The 16,118-nt window shown below is 41.4% G+C and overlaps 1 protein-coding gene across 2 annotated transcripts in view; it reads left to right on the top strand.

Moving 5' to 3' along the window:
- The window catches only part of klhdc8a (kelch domain containing 8A), a 68,335-nt gene that overhangs the window by 35,839 nt on the left and 16,378 nt on the right, over positions 1-16,118 (top strand). For both annotated transcript variants that reach the window (XM_075461990.1, XM_075461989.1), the window contains 4 exons: positions 236-649; positions 829-1,039; positions 10,343-10,507; positions 10,597-10,815. In XM_075461990.1, the coding sequence (XP_075318105.1) occupies positions 485-649; positions 829-1,039; positions 10,343-10,507; positions 10,597-10,815 (760 nt within the window). In that variant the 5' untranslated portion in view covers positions 236-484. The remainder of the gene's footprint in view (positions 1-235; positions 650-828; positions 1,040-10,342; positions 10,508-10,596; positions 10,816-16,118) is intronic.

Raw genomic sequence — 16,118 nt, 5'->3', positions numbered from 1 at the left:
AATGTGCTGAACTGGAAGTAGAAAGTACCATAAAATGGGAGCACTTGATTAATGCACAAGCACCTGAAACTAGAGTTCAAGTACGCCCTAATCTTTGACTTCTCTCGGAGTATGAACATAACGCAGCTGAAAACGCACACATTGCCCACTTGAACTGAATCGCAGCCTCACATTGTGCTAAAATATATGTTGCAGAATTAAATCCAGTCTTACCTCGTGCTTTTATCTTTCCCAGGACCCAGCGTGAGGTGGCAAACCATCTACAGAAGACAGGACTTCCTCCTGGCCTTTGACTGATCTGACACTCCCACTGCTTACCTCGACTTCACCTTTCAAACGCAGAGCCACCTCCTCACACTGGGGCCCTGACCCTACACTCCCAGCCCTCCACACCTCCATCTTCTCAGCCCCTTTTAATTCACCTTAAAGCCCCCCTGTCCCCCCCCCCAAATACTTGGTGAGTCTAACCGAAGCTGCTGAGGCCATGGCAGTGCCGAGTGCCAACGAGTTTCACTGGCAGAGCCTGGCACGCCTTCCCAGCGGCCGTGTTTACCACACTCTCGCTGAGGTGGGGGGGCAGATGTACATGCTGGGGGGCTGCGATGCTGCAGGAAGACCTTGCCCAGCCTTGGAGCTCTATTCCCCTGAGGTATGTAACTAATGAAACCTGCTGAATCCCAACAACTCCCCCTCCGTGCACTGTTTGCCTCAGCAGAACTGCAGGGTATGACCTGCACTTGTTCATAGAATTTAAACACGTTTGAGTTAGATCATAAAACATTGCCGTGCGATTTGACAGCTTATTGTTCTTCTACTTCCTCTTTGCAGGGGGATCGGTGGATAACCTTGCCCCAGATGCCGACCCCTCGTGCCGGGGCTGCCGTTGGAGTGCTTGGAAAGCAAATCCTGGCAGTGGGAGGAGTGGGTGAGGACCAGAGCCCTCTTAAGGTGGTGGAGATGTACAACACAGAAGAGGGGAAGTGGAGGAAAAGGAGCGCTCTGCGGGAAGCACTGATGGGTGTAACTATTACTGTGAAAGGTATGGATAATGACATACTTACTGTTAACATTTGCCAAATAGCAGCCGAGGATTAATAAACTGTTACTTCCTTCATAGAAACACCTCCTCGGGTACAGTAGAATAAGGAAAAAATGTCCACAATTGCTGCTTAGTATCTTGTTGAGGAGCTCCCTTAATCATATCAAATTTCATGTACTTAATAGCATCATAGTCCACTCGTGAAATTAAAATTTCCCTTTTTGATGGATTATGTCAGATATACATTATTATTAACAACAAATTAAAGCAGCATCTGTGATGGGAAACTATTTTAAGCAATCCACCATGTCAAGAGCAGAGGTAAGATTCAGTCACGTAAAAAATATACTGAAATATATAACAATAAAACAATCACTTGAAGTAATCATTCTCTGTATGATGATATCAGTCTCTCACATCGCTGCTGGGGAACTTTGGCCCACTCTTCTTTACAATGTTGCTTCAGTTCATTGAGGTTTGCAGAATTTCGTTATGCACAGCTCTCTGAAGGTCCCACCACAGCATTTCAGTCAGGCTGAGGTCTGCACTTGGACTGGACCATTGCAACACCTTGATTCTTTTCTTTTTCAGACATTCTGTTGTAGATCTGCTGCTGTTGTAGTGGCAATTGTTTGTCAAATCAAACATCCTTTGAAACGTGCCACTACTGGACTGGGGTTGGGTTTCGTACACAGGCAAAGAAAAGAAGTCCAATGTCCAATACCTGAAAACTGCGTTTTGAAGGTTTATTTTTCAGTTGGCAAGCAAATGATACAGATACAACATTCCTTTGTTCTCTGCTGCTTCTCCTACTCTGGTAAAAAAAATATAGCTCCACCCCAATCCATGCTGGTCCAATACCATTCCCTATATTTATAGGGAATGGACCCACAGTTCTTCTGCCTAACTTAAAACAAAGAAACAAAAAACAAACAATTATTAATCTACAAATAAACTCTGTAAATAACCCCCAAAATATAAAGTAACCCAAGAATAAATTTAAACAAAATTCAAAGTAAAGAAAGATAAGGAATGAATAGCTCCAACAGCTGTGTTTGGGATCATTGTCCTGTTGATGAGCCAGTTTCAGCCCAGCTTTAGCTGTCAGACAGATGGCCTCACATCTGACTCCTGAATACTTTGGTATCCAGAGGAGTTCATGGTGGATTCAATGACTACAAGGTGCCCAGGTCCTGTGGCTGCAGAACCAGCCCAGATCATCAGCCCTCCACCACCGTGCTTGACAGCTGGTGTGAGGTCTTTGCTCTGCTCTGAAACCCTTCCAAACAAGTCATACTTGTTCAGTCTTTTTCTATTTGCACTGTCATGAACTTTAACGTTTAACATGCTAACTGAGGCCTGTAGAGTCTGAGATGTAGCTCTTGGTTGTGTTTTTTTTACAGTTTCTCTAAACACTGCACAGTCTGACCTTGTGGCAAACTTACTGGAACATCCACTCCTGGAAAGATTTTCTTAGATATTTTCCACTTGTGAATAATTTATATTAATAATAATAGTGATGATATTCCGTGTTTGGTTTTCACCAAACAAGGTGCTGTGCGTTAAACATCTGACTGACCGCTACTTCCCCTCTTAATTCTTATGGATGCAGTGAGGGTGGACGTAGTTTTTCTTACTGCTTCTGTATTGATGACAGTAATATGTTGTGTTTTTGTTCAGCTGAGGTTGTACGTACTTCATCTTAAGGCCTGATAATGAGTTGTTTCTAAGTTCTGATACATAAAACATGGAAAAGAGGGTGTGCTTACAGGACTGTTTGTGATGGTTGCTGTTTGAATTTTGCAACTGCTCTGCTGAATTTCCTGAAACTTGTTGGAGAGTTGCAAAACAAGCAAAGAGCCACTTTATTCTCCTGGTGGTGGATTCCACTTTGGCAACAGTTAGGGCTTCAAATCTTCTTGGAGGGGTCTGTTCAGTCTTTGCACACCTGCATGTAAACAGTGGTTCATCCCTTTCTTCACAGCAGATCCTCTCAAGCTCCATCAGCCTGGATTTGAGGCTTCTTTGAACAGCAAACTTCAATTCATCTTGAGCCAAGGCCCAGATTAAAGCCTGTAGAACATCAGTGGGCAGATCTGTGGCTGGTGATTTAAACCAGTATAGTTACAAAGGCTGTTAAATCTCTCATGTGATTTGGCAAAATAAGTATAAATGTGGCGTCTAACAGAGCCAGAACAGCAATTTTAGATTTATTCAGAGTGACACATGCAAAATATACAGGGTGTCCATAAAGTCTCTTTACAGTTTAAAAAATGTAATACCAAAGTAAATGAACAGACAAATATGTGGTTGTTTTGTTACAAAATGAGGAGTAGATATTGAAGTTTCTTTAACTAATTTAATACAGCTCTATAAGGGCACCATTGGTTGCATGAAGCACATCAGGACGGTTCTCGATTTCTTGCCATGTTTGATGTAGCATACACTGGAAAAAATCTTACCAAGTATATTTGTCTAATTTCTAGTCAAAATATCTCATTACACTTAATATCAGACACAACTGCCTAACAAGTACTATTTCAGCCAGATATAGGGACTGGTTTGAAGACAATACATCTGGAATATCTTGTTAAATGAAATAGTCTTGAAAACAAATTGTTCATCATCATATGAAACAAAGCTTTTTTGACATTTTAAGAGCTTTTTAAGCTAATTTCCAGATCACTTTTATCTCAAAAGTCCTAAATATCACATCTTATTTCAAGAAATCTTGACAAGCCGATTTTCACTAGTTCCATTGGCAGATTTTTTTGCTTATTTCAAGCAAAAACGTCTCGTATTTGTTGTTTTTCTTACTTATTTTTGGAGGGGCATTTTTTCCAGTGTAGCTTCATCAATGGTGGCAATGGCATCTGTGATCTTTTGCTTTAGAACAGTGATGTCCTGTATCTTTGTTCGATACACCATATCTTCAACATAACCCCATTGAAAGAAGTCCAGGGGAGTGATATCTGGTGAACGAGGTGGCCTGGGTATTGGGTCATCCCTTGTTCTCGGTCGTCCACTCGTCCCTTTATCCTACACTGTCCCTGTCTCCATAAAGTTCTTGTGCCATGCACGAATTGACGGACGTGATGGTGGATCTTTTCCATACTTAGTTCTGTAGTTTCGCTGAGTCGGCATATTTGATTTTATTTCAATAAACCATTACACACATTGTGCCTTTTCTTAGGGGTTCATTTAACAGAAATACCTGAAATACACAAATGCAATGTGATTAAAAAACTTTGATAACTACTGAGTATATAGAACAAATCTCATCTGTTGCCTTGGTAATATATTTTTTAAATGGTAAAGAGTCTTTATGGACCCCCTGTACACAAACAGTGACACTCTTTGAAGGGTTTTCTTTATTCTTACGATTTTCTGCTCTTTGAGATTAAACTGAAAACATCAGAATTGTCACAGAGCACATGAATATGTACAGTGAACAAAAAGTTTCACAAAAGTTTTAGATTTCTGACACAAAGACATCAGATTTCACCATGATTTGCTAATTCAGACTATTCTTATCAGGATCTGGGTTTTTAGTTATGTTTTGTGACTTAGTTATTGGTATTTTTATTCAGTGCTCTTTGTGTTTTTGGTATTAGATCAATCCTTGTTTCATCCTAGTTCTGTCTTTCTCAGTATTCAGTTATATTTTATTACTCCTTGTGTATTCTTTGTGTTAGATTAATTTTCTAAGTTGGTGTGCTCTCCCTCGCCCGCTGTGTTTTGCCATCTCTCTCTCTCTCCTCTGTTTGGCTCTGTTCGAAACCGCATACTACATACTACATACGGCATACTTCCATACGGCATACTTCCATACTGCATACCGATCGATCAGACAGTATGCAGAGCGTTTACCCACAATGCATTTTGCTCCTGCCCGAGCCGAAATCAGCCGGCCTGAAGCTGATTTCTCTTAAGCTCTAAACTCTGTAAACTTTAGCAACATTTGAAACATTTTCAGGTGAGAAAGTAGTCGTTTAGATCCCCAACGTGTTGAAAACCTGACAAAATACCGGCTATTTACAATTTTGTTCCCACAAATTCGGCGCTACTAAAGCTAGCCGTAGTGAGCAACGCACTTCTGGTTATTTTCACAAAATAAAATACCCGTTGCCTTTTATCATAGGGAAAGCCATTAGGATACAATTGGTGCTTTTGTTTTGGAAACAGGAAGTGAACCTACCCTCGTTGTAGCTAGCTTGAAACTGCCGTTTTGACAGGAAATGACTATCGGCGACGTCACGTTACGTTGCATCTTGGGTATTTGGAGTATGAGTAGTAACCTCATGATGCATACCCAACATTTCAGAGAATCTAGAATGCATTCGGGAACTTCTCGCTTACTCAAACTCGCTTACTAACTCAAAAAGTTAGTAGGAGAAGTATGCGGTTTCAAACACAGCCTTTGTCTCCTGCCATCAGCCCTTCACTCTCACCTGCAACCTGTTTGTAATTAACCACCAGTTCCTGGTTCAGTAATCACCTCCCCAGTATATAGTATAGTATAGTATAGTATAGTATAGTATAGTATAGTACAGTATAGTTTATAGTCTTTCTACCACTCCTCGCCGTATCCTCGTCTTATACGTCTGTATTCCTTGTGTTACTCGTCTGTATTTCCCATCCCATGCCCCTGGTCCATGGTTTTCTTCATCAGTCCTGTTCCCGCAAGTATTCAGTCTGGTTTTGTTATTTTCTTAGTTTTGTGTTCAGTATAGTTTTTTCAGTGTTCCAGCCTTGCTGCTCCATTTGTTTATATTTGAAAAATAAAACCATTTAACTTTTGGCTCTCGTCCGTGTCTGCCCCTGGGCACCATGACAATTCTGATCATTGCCTAGTTACAGAATGATCACTGTCAGCTTATTTCTTAATGACCGTATTCCATTGAAACATTATTATCTCACTGGCTTCATGGACACGAATTATGTTCATAATAATTCTTATTCCTCTGCTGTTTCCTAATATGTATTATATTCAATACTGAACTGATACAGGGAAGATTTTTCTCAGAAAAAAAGAGTTTGTTTTCCGTTAGCTGGTTGCTTTTCATGCTGCCATGCTTCCATGTTGGACAAACCACAGGTACTTTCTCTTCCATTCGCTCTGCTCATCCAGCATGTGAAGTCAGTACCTACTGGTTCATTTTTATCGGACGTTAGGGACATTCCAGTCACTATTTTAATATTGTTGTGTTGTCAGATGACAGAAACAGAAAAATTAGACATGAGAAGAGCTTTACGGGGAATTCAGTTGTACAAAAATACAGCAGTGGAGAGCACAGAGAGTAGGAGAAAGGTTAAGGGTGCAGATTGGCTGAATCATATATGATGTATCACAGTTCTATCTAAAAATACAGAAATATGATTTATTTGACCGTAGACAAGGCCCCGTTTTAGGGCTGTTGCTGTTTGGAGGCACATAAGGGAAAAACTGCTTTTAAACGTTTTAAAGGGGATTAACAGACGGAAAATTGGAGAAGCTGAAGACCAATGAAAGGAAACTGTAGTGAAACAAACTCAACCAAGGGGCCAGGGACTGTAACGTGGGGAAAGGATCGTCTATAAACAACACCGACGCCTACGACCGAGCGCACGAGTAGAAAGTTGAAGTGCTTCCTCCAGGTATGTGTGTCACAACATTACGGATTAGTTTATTTTTGGATGAAATGGCTTCACATGTGAGGAGAGCAAGAACTATAATTCACGGGACATTTCACCGATGGCTGGGGGCAGGATTTTTTTACAGTTGACTAATGGACTGTGATACCGCAGTGCTAACAGCGAAGGTAACCTGGATGTTGTCAAGGATCCATCTGTAGAGCAGACAGTGTTAAATTGTAATCTTTAATGCCAATTCTTTAAACAGCTATTTTGTTTGTATCCACTTTAGTTGCTCACTGCATCATTCTGTGTCATTTTTTGGCTTTGATTTAGTCAGTATTATTTTAAAATGTTGTGTTTATGTTGTATAGCACTAGCAACATCTGTCAAAGAGTACATATCACCATATATATATACATATACACTTGGGGAGGCAGCCTGGCCTCAGGTGATGTCATTTAATTACCCTGTGGGTGCCCTTTTGAGTGCAGCTCTGAATCAGTGGAGTATCACTTTAATTAAAATTGTAAACATTCTCTGTGGCCTTTCTGATGGCAAAACTCTAAAATGCCACAGAGGGACTTAAAAATGTTTGTTTTTGAAAGAAAAGAAACCATAATTACTTTGGTGTAAAGTTTATACAGATATTCACAATGACTGCACTCTGCTATAAATGTCAGATCAAAAGTGCAGTTTACTTCGACTTTTAACCAAGAAGCAAAGTGAATGTTCCAGTCTGCCGTTTTATTCTCACATTTCGAAGTCGGCGTGAGCAGAAAGCTTCTCGGCCTGAAACAAAGACCGTGATAAGAGGCGCATCTGTCAGTGTCTGCTGGAACAGAGATAGATGCGGTACACACACAGACTCATTGGCCGTACGTCGGCTTCGTCATGCTGTCTTTGACCAGTTTTCGATCCTCAGCCCTTTTTCTTGTGATTTTTTTTTTTCCCTAAACACAGCGGCTGAAAAGATGGACAAATAGTCTGACAAAATGATCAATAGAGCCAAATGAAAACAGATGTGGTGTGTTTAAATGGATAGCCAGTCACCGAATTGACTAAATGATGGCATTTTTATTGAAATTTGTTGAATCATTATTTGCCAGATATTAGATCATTAACTTCAAGTAATGAGCCATTCTTTACCACATAATGAAGATTAGGTATTTTGGAAACTTTTTTACCTTTTTTGTTATCCATATTATGTGAGTGGGTTGAGGTTAGATTTTGAAGTAAGTGGCTCTACAAAGAAGCACTCGAAAAAATGGATAATATATAAACATAATAGAAATGTGTATTCCATCCCTGCAGCTCATTTCCTCTTCAATCCGATGATTAATGCTGCATTTTCTCCTGCCTCAACACTCTCCCTCAGTTCCATTCTCATGCTAGACGTGTCATTTGAAAGTGCCAGACGCGGACTGATGCATTTTTCATTCTGCGGCTGAGCTCCCCTCTCCTTCCCATGTCTGTCAAAGTCTCTTGCCTTGTCATGAGCTACAGTCCTGGTCAGAATTTTTTTGCCACTCACGACTTGTGAGCACAGAATTTCAAATACCTTTCGAAAAAATTTGAATAAAGTTTTGTGATCTGCGTAAAATCGGCAAATGCTACTGGAGACAAAAGTACACGAGCACACTTTTGATGTGCTGAAGTTCCTGAAACAAAACAAAAAAGGTCCAAATAAGGCTCCCTCGTGTTTACCGTTCGGTCTTCTCGTGACCTGAATACAGTGTTGTTTTCAAGACAAAGACAGCTGCCTGAAAGCATCAGAAATGCTATTATCAGACGAACTGAACAATCCCAAAGGTTACAAGCTGACAGCCAAAGGTCTTCAAATCCAATTTTCAACTGTCAGTAGTGTGATCAACAAGTTTTACTGTGATCATGCTGTGAGGATGCATCAGGATGCAGCCCACAAAGGACCACCATGCAGGATGTCTAAATTACCTTAACCTGACCTGCAGCCACCTGGATGGATGGTTTCTGCTCATACCGTTACACCGAACCAAGCAAAGATGGAGAAGTTTTGGAATGAAGTGCATCAGTTAATAGCCAACATAATAAAACCCAATCAGAACCATCTACAATACCTATATGAAAATATGGTGGAGGTATATCATGCTGTGGGACTGCTTAGCTGCCTCTGAAAGAAGAAATCGGAACATTATCAAATCAAATTTATTTATATAGCACATTTCATGTACAAAACAGTTCAAAGTGCTTTACATAAAATAAAAGCATTGCAGCAGGGAGTGGAAGAAGCATTAAAAAGACATAAAAAAATATAAAGAGAAACAAATAAAATAATTTAAATGAATTTAAAAACAAGCAACAGTCCAGATAAATTAAAAGATATCGTGCAGATTTCATACATAGACACATGAGAAAGAAATGTTTTTAACCTGGATTTAAAAATGTCTCCATTTGTTGAAAGTTTAATCTCCACTGGCAGTTTGTTCCACTTGTTTGAGGCATAACAGCTAAATGCATCACCAAAATATTTTAGAGTAAAATGAGTTATAAAGGGTCTGAGAGCAACGCACAGTAAGAGATGACGGTATTAGACCTTTTAACAGGACAGCAATCCAAAGCACACAGCTAGCCGCCCAAAAATATGCTTGAAATGGCTTAAGTCCAATGGATAAAGGTGCGGATTTACTGTGGCTTCTGGCCTGGCGCAAACTCTTTTTTGGCGTTCATTTGTCACTGTATTTACAGATACAGTATATTACAGTGCAGTATGTTTATATTTATGCATTTTAGCAGACGCTTTTGTCCAAAGCGACTTACAAATGAGGATATAACATTACAGCTAACATCAAAGCCAACGCTAAGCTACATAGAAGGAAAACGACTAGTCAGACTCTGTCAGAAGTGACAGTGTAGAGATAGAGTGCAGACAAAGAGGGAAGTACAGAAAGATAAAGGGCAGAGGGAGTAGGGAAATACAGGGTCAGTGCTAGGATAGGAGATGCTCTCTGAAGAGCTGGGGTCCTCAAGAGTTTCTTTAACATAGACAGGGACAGGGACACCTCTGTTCTGGTAGTGCTCGGTAGGTCATTCCACCATCGTGGAACGACACATGATAAGAGTCTGGATTGTCTTAAGCGTGGTGTTGGCACTGCTAGATGATAATCCTGTGACGACCGGAGTGACCGAGTCGTGACGTAAGCCTAACAGAAGTAAGTTACACGTGACATAGTGATTTTTGTGCCTGTCCATAATGTATATTTATATTTATAAGAGTTTCCTTTTTAGAGCACAAATTACGTGTGTGTGTGTGTTTGGGTTTGGATGTGGTAAAACGGAGGAAAATTATCTCGTTATCCCGGGAAAACAGATGGAATAAAATGTATGTACCTATGGCCGTTTTGGGCTTCCGTATTTAATGACTCTTTCCCTTTCTTCAATGTGCTGTCCATACCTGAACCATAAAAAAAAGAACAATTATGTAATGTAAGTAATTGTGTTTAGGGAACGTTTTTTTGTTGTATCTCCCATTTCACTTTATTACAAAATATATTTTTTAAATAATTCCCTTTAAACTATCCTGAATATAAATAATCGGTTCGTAAAGATATTCTACAATCTATGAAAGCGTTTGCATCATCTGGACTAAAAAAACTAGCATCGCTTTAGCTGACTAGAAATGTTAATATCGTGGAACTCTGTGTCTTGGAGTAGATGGTCGGGCTCTGGCTGTTGGAGGCATGGGTGCGGACCTCCTCCCTCGCAGCATCCTGCAGCAGTATGACCTCCGAAAGGATGTGTGGGCGCTACTTCCCCCAATGCCGACCGCACGCTATGATGCCGACACACATCTGCTTGGCAATAAGCTCTATGTGGCAGGTACTGGTACATCAGCATGAATATGCCATTGTACTTTTCGCTGTTTCTTGATTAGACTTCCTTATAAAAAAGGGACATTTTTCTTGAAGGTGGCCGACAGTGTAAGCGGCCGGTGAAGGCTTTTGAGGTGTACGACACAGAGACGCGCTCTTGGACTTCACTCCCTATCATGCCGTGTAAGCGTACATATGGGGGTGTGATATGGGACTCAGCTGGAAGGCTGTGTCTACTGGGAGGACTACGGCAGGGCGGAGGACACCAGAGCTCCAAGTTCACGAAGAACGTCAACATCTTTGACACCAACCAAGGTACAAAAACACACCAGACACCTTCTTCTTAACGGCTCCTGTCTTATTTATTTCATCTTACCTTCTTTTTTTTTTTTATCATCCGTGAGTAAGTTAAGGTTTCAGTCCCGACTGATTTCTAATGGTAAATTTAGTTTGATACCATAAGTTGCAGAAGTCCACAAACAAAATAATGAACCGTTCTCATTACATTTTTTACATTACATTACACTTAGCTGACGCTTTTTATCCAAAGCGACTTACAGCTATTTAGATACAGGGTATTGGTTACAGCCCCTGGAGCAATGTGGGGTTAGGTGCCTTGCTCAAGGGCACTTCAGCCATGGATAGAGGTGTAGGGAGAGGTAATGGCGGGATTTGAACTTGCAACCCTCTGATCTTAAGTCCACCTCCCTAACCACTAGGACACAGCTGTTCTCCATGTGGTTGGGGTTTCGTGAGTAAAGGCTGATTTATGGTCGCCTACGGAGAGCTACGGAGAGCTCTCTCCGGGAGGGTCTCCGTCGAGGAGACGGAGACTTGCAGAGACCGCAACACTGGAAAAAAATCTAAATCTTACCAAGTATATTTGTCTCATTGAGTATCTCATTACACTTGGTATAAGACACAATTGCCTAACAAGTACCATTTGAGCAAGATATAGGGACTTGTTTTAATACAATTCATCTTGAATATCTTGTTAAGTGAAAAAGTCTTGAAAACATCTTGTTTTGAGTCATATTTCACATGAAACAAGCTTTTTTTTTCATTTGAAGAGGTTTTTAAGCTCATTTCAAGATCACTTTTAACTCAAAAGTCCTAAATATCACATCTTATTTCAAGAAATCTGGACAAGCCGATTTTCACTAGTTCCATTGGCAGATTTTTTTGCTTATTTCAAGCTAAAACGTCTTGTATTTGTTGTTTTTTTACTTATTTTTGGAGGGGCATTTTTTCCAGTGAAGGGTTGTGATTGGTTGGCTAACGACATCATTTCCGGAATCACTTTTCCGGTTTAGCTCCTTCCTCTCAGAACAACAACACCGCCATTTTTGAAAGAGTTTACTGTGTGCCGGTCAACATTTGGTCAAAATTATTTGCATTTCAACATCAACAAGCTCCAACTCCAACAACAGTCTGTCTCTCTCGGTCGCCATCGTTCACTGTGAGGAGTGGAACGGAGCCGGAAGGTGAACAATGAATCAACGACTTTCACCATAGACGTTGCGAGATTAGGTCGTTTTACGTAGCGACGCCTACTGATCGGGAGGTGAACTGCCTTGCGTATCCGACAGCCCGTCGGAGAACTTCGAAAGGACGGAGAAGCATACTGAGGCCTTTACCCTGAAGTCTGCTCACAGCAGTGAACAGTTAAGAGTTGGATACCTTTGCTTAGAACTGGATGGTGGCAGTTTGTCTCCTGCAGCTCTTTTTCTAACTTCTCGCCGTGGCTGCTCACTCTTGTTCCATTATTACGAGCCATATTGAAAGTGCTGTCACATTCAAGAAATCCTGAAAATGGCTGTTGTGATGTTTTATAGAAGCACTTTTGACTGATAAAGTAGTCAATGCCAAAGTTCAGTGACAAACGCGCTGCGTCTTTTATGACCACAGGCATCTACTTTGTTACACTGTAGTTGTATAACTGTTGCAATAATTTATCAGCTTAAACACCATTATGTTATTTTTTTTGGGTGATGAATGGTGATAGTTTCTCTCTCTCTCTCTCTCTCTCTCTCTCTCTCTCTCTCTCTCTCTCTCTCTCTCTCTCTCTCTCTCTCTCTCTCTCTCTCTCTCTCTCTCTCTCTCTCTCTCTCTCTCTCTCTCTCTCTCTCTCTCTCTCTCTCTCTCTCTCTCTCTCTCTCTCTCTCTCACACACACACACACACACACAAATATGCAAGTCACCCTGTGTGTCAAAGGGCTCTTTAAGAGCCTCTGAACCTCATTATTAATTCTTTTGTCTCAGAAGATACCAAACCTGTCATTTATTCTACAGAAGAACAATTGAGTTTGAAGTCCAGTGACTTAAGTAAAACCTCAAGTTTGAACGTTTTACTTAATTCAAGCAGAGCGGAACCTCAGTGAGGAGCTGGAACGAGGGCAAAACCTCTGGAGGGATTGAGGACTTTAAAGGCATGCATATATAACGCTGCTTTGCCAGAAGCTCCATATACAAAATTCTGAATGACTGGAAAAGTGTAGTGCACATTCTGGAAAGAGTGTTGGGACTTTTATTTAATTTAATTCCTTCTGACAGGCAGACAAATAGTTTGGTGTTGAAATGTTCAACATAAACCAAAGTGCCCCATTTCCAATCTGAGCAGACAACTCTGTTGTATCTGTGTCTCATTTCATGTCAGCCCTCCTCAGCCCCCCCCCCCCACAAACTAATTCAAGCAAAGGTCATCAAGTTGGGTAGCACAGCTGCATGTAAACATGAAATGTGAAAAAAAGTACTCAGAACTTTCTGTGTCTCAGCAGAAAGCTGCACAAACTTTGAGTTTTCTGAGGTGATGTCACAAAGTCACATAGTTAAAATGATAATTGAATTCAGACAATGTGAAGTTTGAGCATGTCAAAGCTGTCACCAAGGCAGCTTTTTACCACCTCAGAAACATCAACAGAATGAAAGGTTTCCTCTCCCAAACAGACCAGGAGAAACTCATCCATGCACTCATCTCCAGTAGAATCCATCACTGTAACGCTGTTTTAACTGGACTTCCCAAAAAGAGCATTAAACATCTGCAGCTCATCCAGAACGCTGCTGCTGGAGTTTTAACCCGGACTAAGAGATCTGAACACATCACAGCAGCTTTAAAATCTTTACTCTGGCTTCCAGTCAGTCACAGAAGAGATTTTAAAAGCCTGCTGATGGTTTACATCTGTGATATGTTCAGAGAATATAAACCCAGCAGAGCTCTTAGATCCAAGGCCTGGTCCAGTCCAGAGTCCAGACTAAACATGGAGAAGCAGCATTTAGCTGTTATGCTGCAAACAAGTGGAACAAACTGCCAGTGGAGATTAAACTTTCACCAAATGGAGACATTTTTAAATCCAGGTTAAAAACATTTCTGTTCTCATGTGTCTATGCATGAAATCTGCACGATATCTTTGAACTTATCTGGACTGTTTGGACTGTTGTTAAATTATTTTATTTGTTTTTCTTTATATTCTTTTATGTATTTTTAATGCTTCTTCCACTCCCTGCTGCAATGCTTTTTTATGTGAAGCACTTTGAATTGTTTTGTACATGAAATGTGCTACAAATAAATTTGATTTGATTTGATGTCTGCCATCCTAATTGAAAAAGTATGTTGGAATGAGCCAAGCTCTGACAAAGAAACTCTGCTCGGTTAAGTGCTTCTCAACTCCAAATACACTAACATAAATATTAGATATTTAGTCTTTAAATCACAATAGATCATCTGAAATACAGCATCAATGCTTCTTAGTCTACTATTGTAGTGTGTAATAGTCTGACTAAACTGTGTAACGTACGACAGCCACATGGAGATGACATCAGTGCCAGTGTGACAGACTATTATTCAGGACAGTGAGGTGCTTCCCTAATTACAAACCCTTTCACCAGTGACCTAAGAACCTGCTGAACATGAAAAGGAAAGGCTTCAGGGAGGGAGAGAAAGAGTTATCGAGGACTGTTTAAAACCAGCTGAAATAGAAGATCACAGAGCGCAAGGAGGTGTGCAGAAAAAAGCGACAAAGTTCAAGTTCACACACTGTGTTCAACAGTGTGTGAGGTGTGTGGAAAAAGATCACAGGCTTTAAGGTGAAAAGGGATCAGACTGATGGAGCCAATTAGCTGAACACGTATTTCAGTAGGTTCAGCTCAGATCAACAGTCAGCATTCTCCTCACCTGCTTCCTGGCAATGCAAACCTCACATCCTACCTGTCACACTTCCATGATGTCACACTTCACCTCAGTCGTAGATCTTAGCACAGCCTCACCAACATCTCCCCCCACATCTGGGCTCACTAAAGCCTCGTATCCACTGTCAGTACGGTTCGGGTCACTTCGTATCGGTACGGTACGGGTCGGGTCGGGTCGCTTTGGGGTCAGCTTTGCGTTCCCACTGTACAAAGGGGACCCTCAGGGGTGGGCGGAGTGCGTGCCGAAGCGAACCTGTTTATCCTCCCCAAGGGAACCGGTCCTGTGTGCGAGGTACCCCAAGCAGAAGGGTTACGAAAATGGTAACAGGTTCCATGGGACCGGTACGCTTTCGTGGTGGTGGTAACACTGAAATAAGCGAACCGTTCTGAACCGACCCATACCGGACTGCATAGTGGAAACAGGGCTTAAGACCTCCTCTGCATCCTCCTCCAGCCTCATTAGCCGCATTCGCACTGTAGGAACCTTTGGCAGTTCCTATAACCTTTTCAGGAACGGGGCCGTTTTTTCCCGCATTCGCACATACAGGAACTCGGGACCACGGCCCTCAGTTCCTGGAACCATTTCAGCTCCTTCTCCTCAGCTGGGTCTGTTCTGGGTTCTATAGGAACACATCTGACGGAGGTGTTTGGTTGTTGGTAGCTCCACCCCTTGTCATGTTGTCAGGCTGAAATGTTTCCTCATACGACACGGACACAACCGGCGCGTGTTTAAATAAGTTAAACCTCCACGTGGTCTCCTTTGTCTGCGGCGCTCTGCTCTCCTTCCTTCATGAAACCAAGAAGTATGGCCTGCGCTCCATCCTTCGTCTCCTGACTCTCTCTGTGAGCTCTTCCAGCCTCCATGTTAGACGCCCGATGTGATCGTCCATGATTAATATCACCATCATGCAGACCGTGAACACGGTGGCCTCCCCGCTCTCCATGTTAGCTTCTAGGTCAGAGACACTCATTGCGCGGCTCCTCAAGCTTTAATTGGCGGCTCGCACTCGCATAGTAGCTTATAACAATATGGTAACTATAACAATACATTTTTTCAAATAACATACAGCGAACACTGCATAGTATTAAGTATTTTTATTAAGTATTAATTAAGGCTTAATGGTGTTTCCTAAAGGGGGAACTGTTAAACCTGGCAACGCAGCCCGCTTAAACCACCTCACACTTGACCACAGTGCACACTAGCTCCTTTAGCCAGCGCCAGATGCAGGCACAATGGATCGGTTTTTAATTAAAAAAGGGCAAAAACCAGCACAAAAACCATGCTTATCCTGAATGTCTCACTATGATTACAACAACAAACTACAAATACAACATGAAGAAAGTCGAGGACATGCACGCCAGCTTCCGCTCATCCCAGTATTAAGGTAAATGTGGTCTGAATTGAAAATGTATTGGCTGTGTTGTTTCTTTT

The sequence above is a fragment of the Odontesthes bonariensis genome, chromosome 3 (assembly GCF_027942865.1).
Source record: "Odontesthes bonariensis isolate fOdoBon6 chromosome 3, fOdoBon6.hap1, whole genome shotgun sequence".
NCBI lineage: Eukaryota > Metazoa > Chordata > Actinopteri > Atheriniformes > Atherinopsidae > Odontesthes > Odontesthes bonariensis.
Note: the sequence above shows the minus strand (reverse complement) of the source record. Positions and strands in the feature narration are given on the sequence as shown.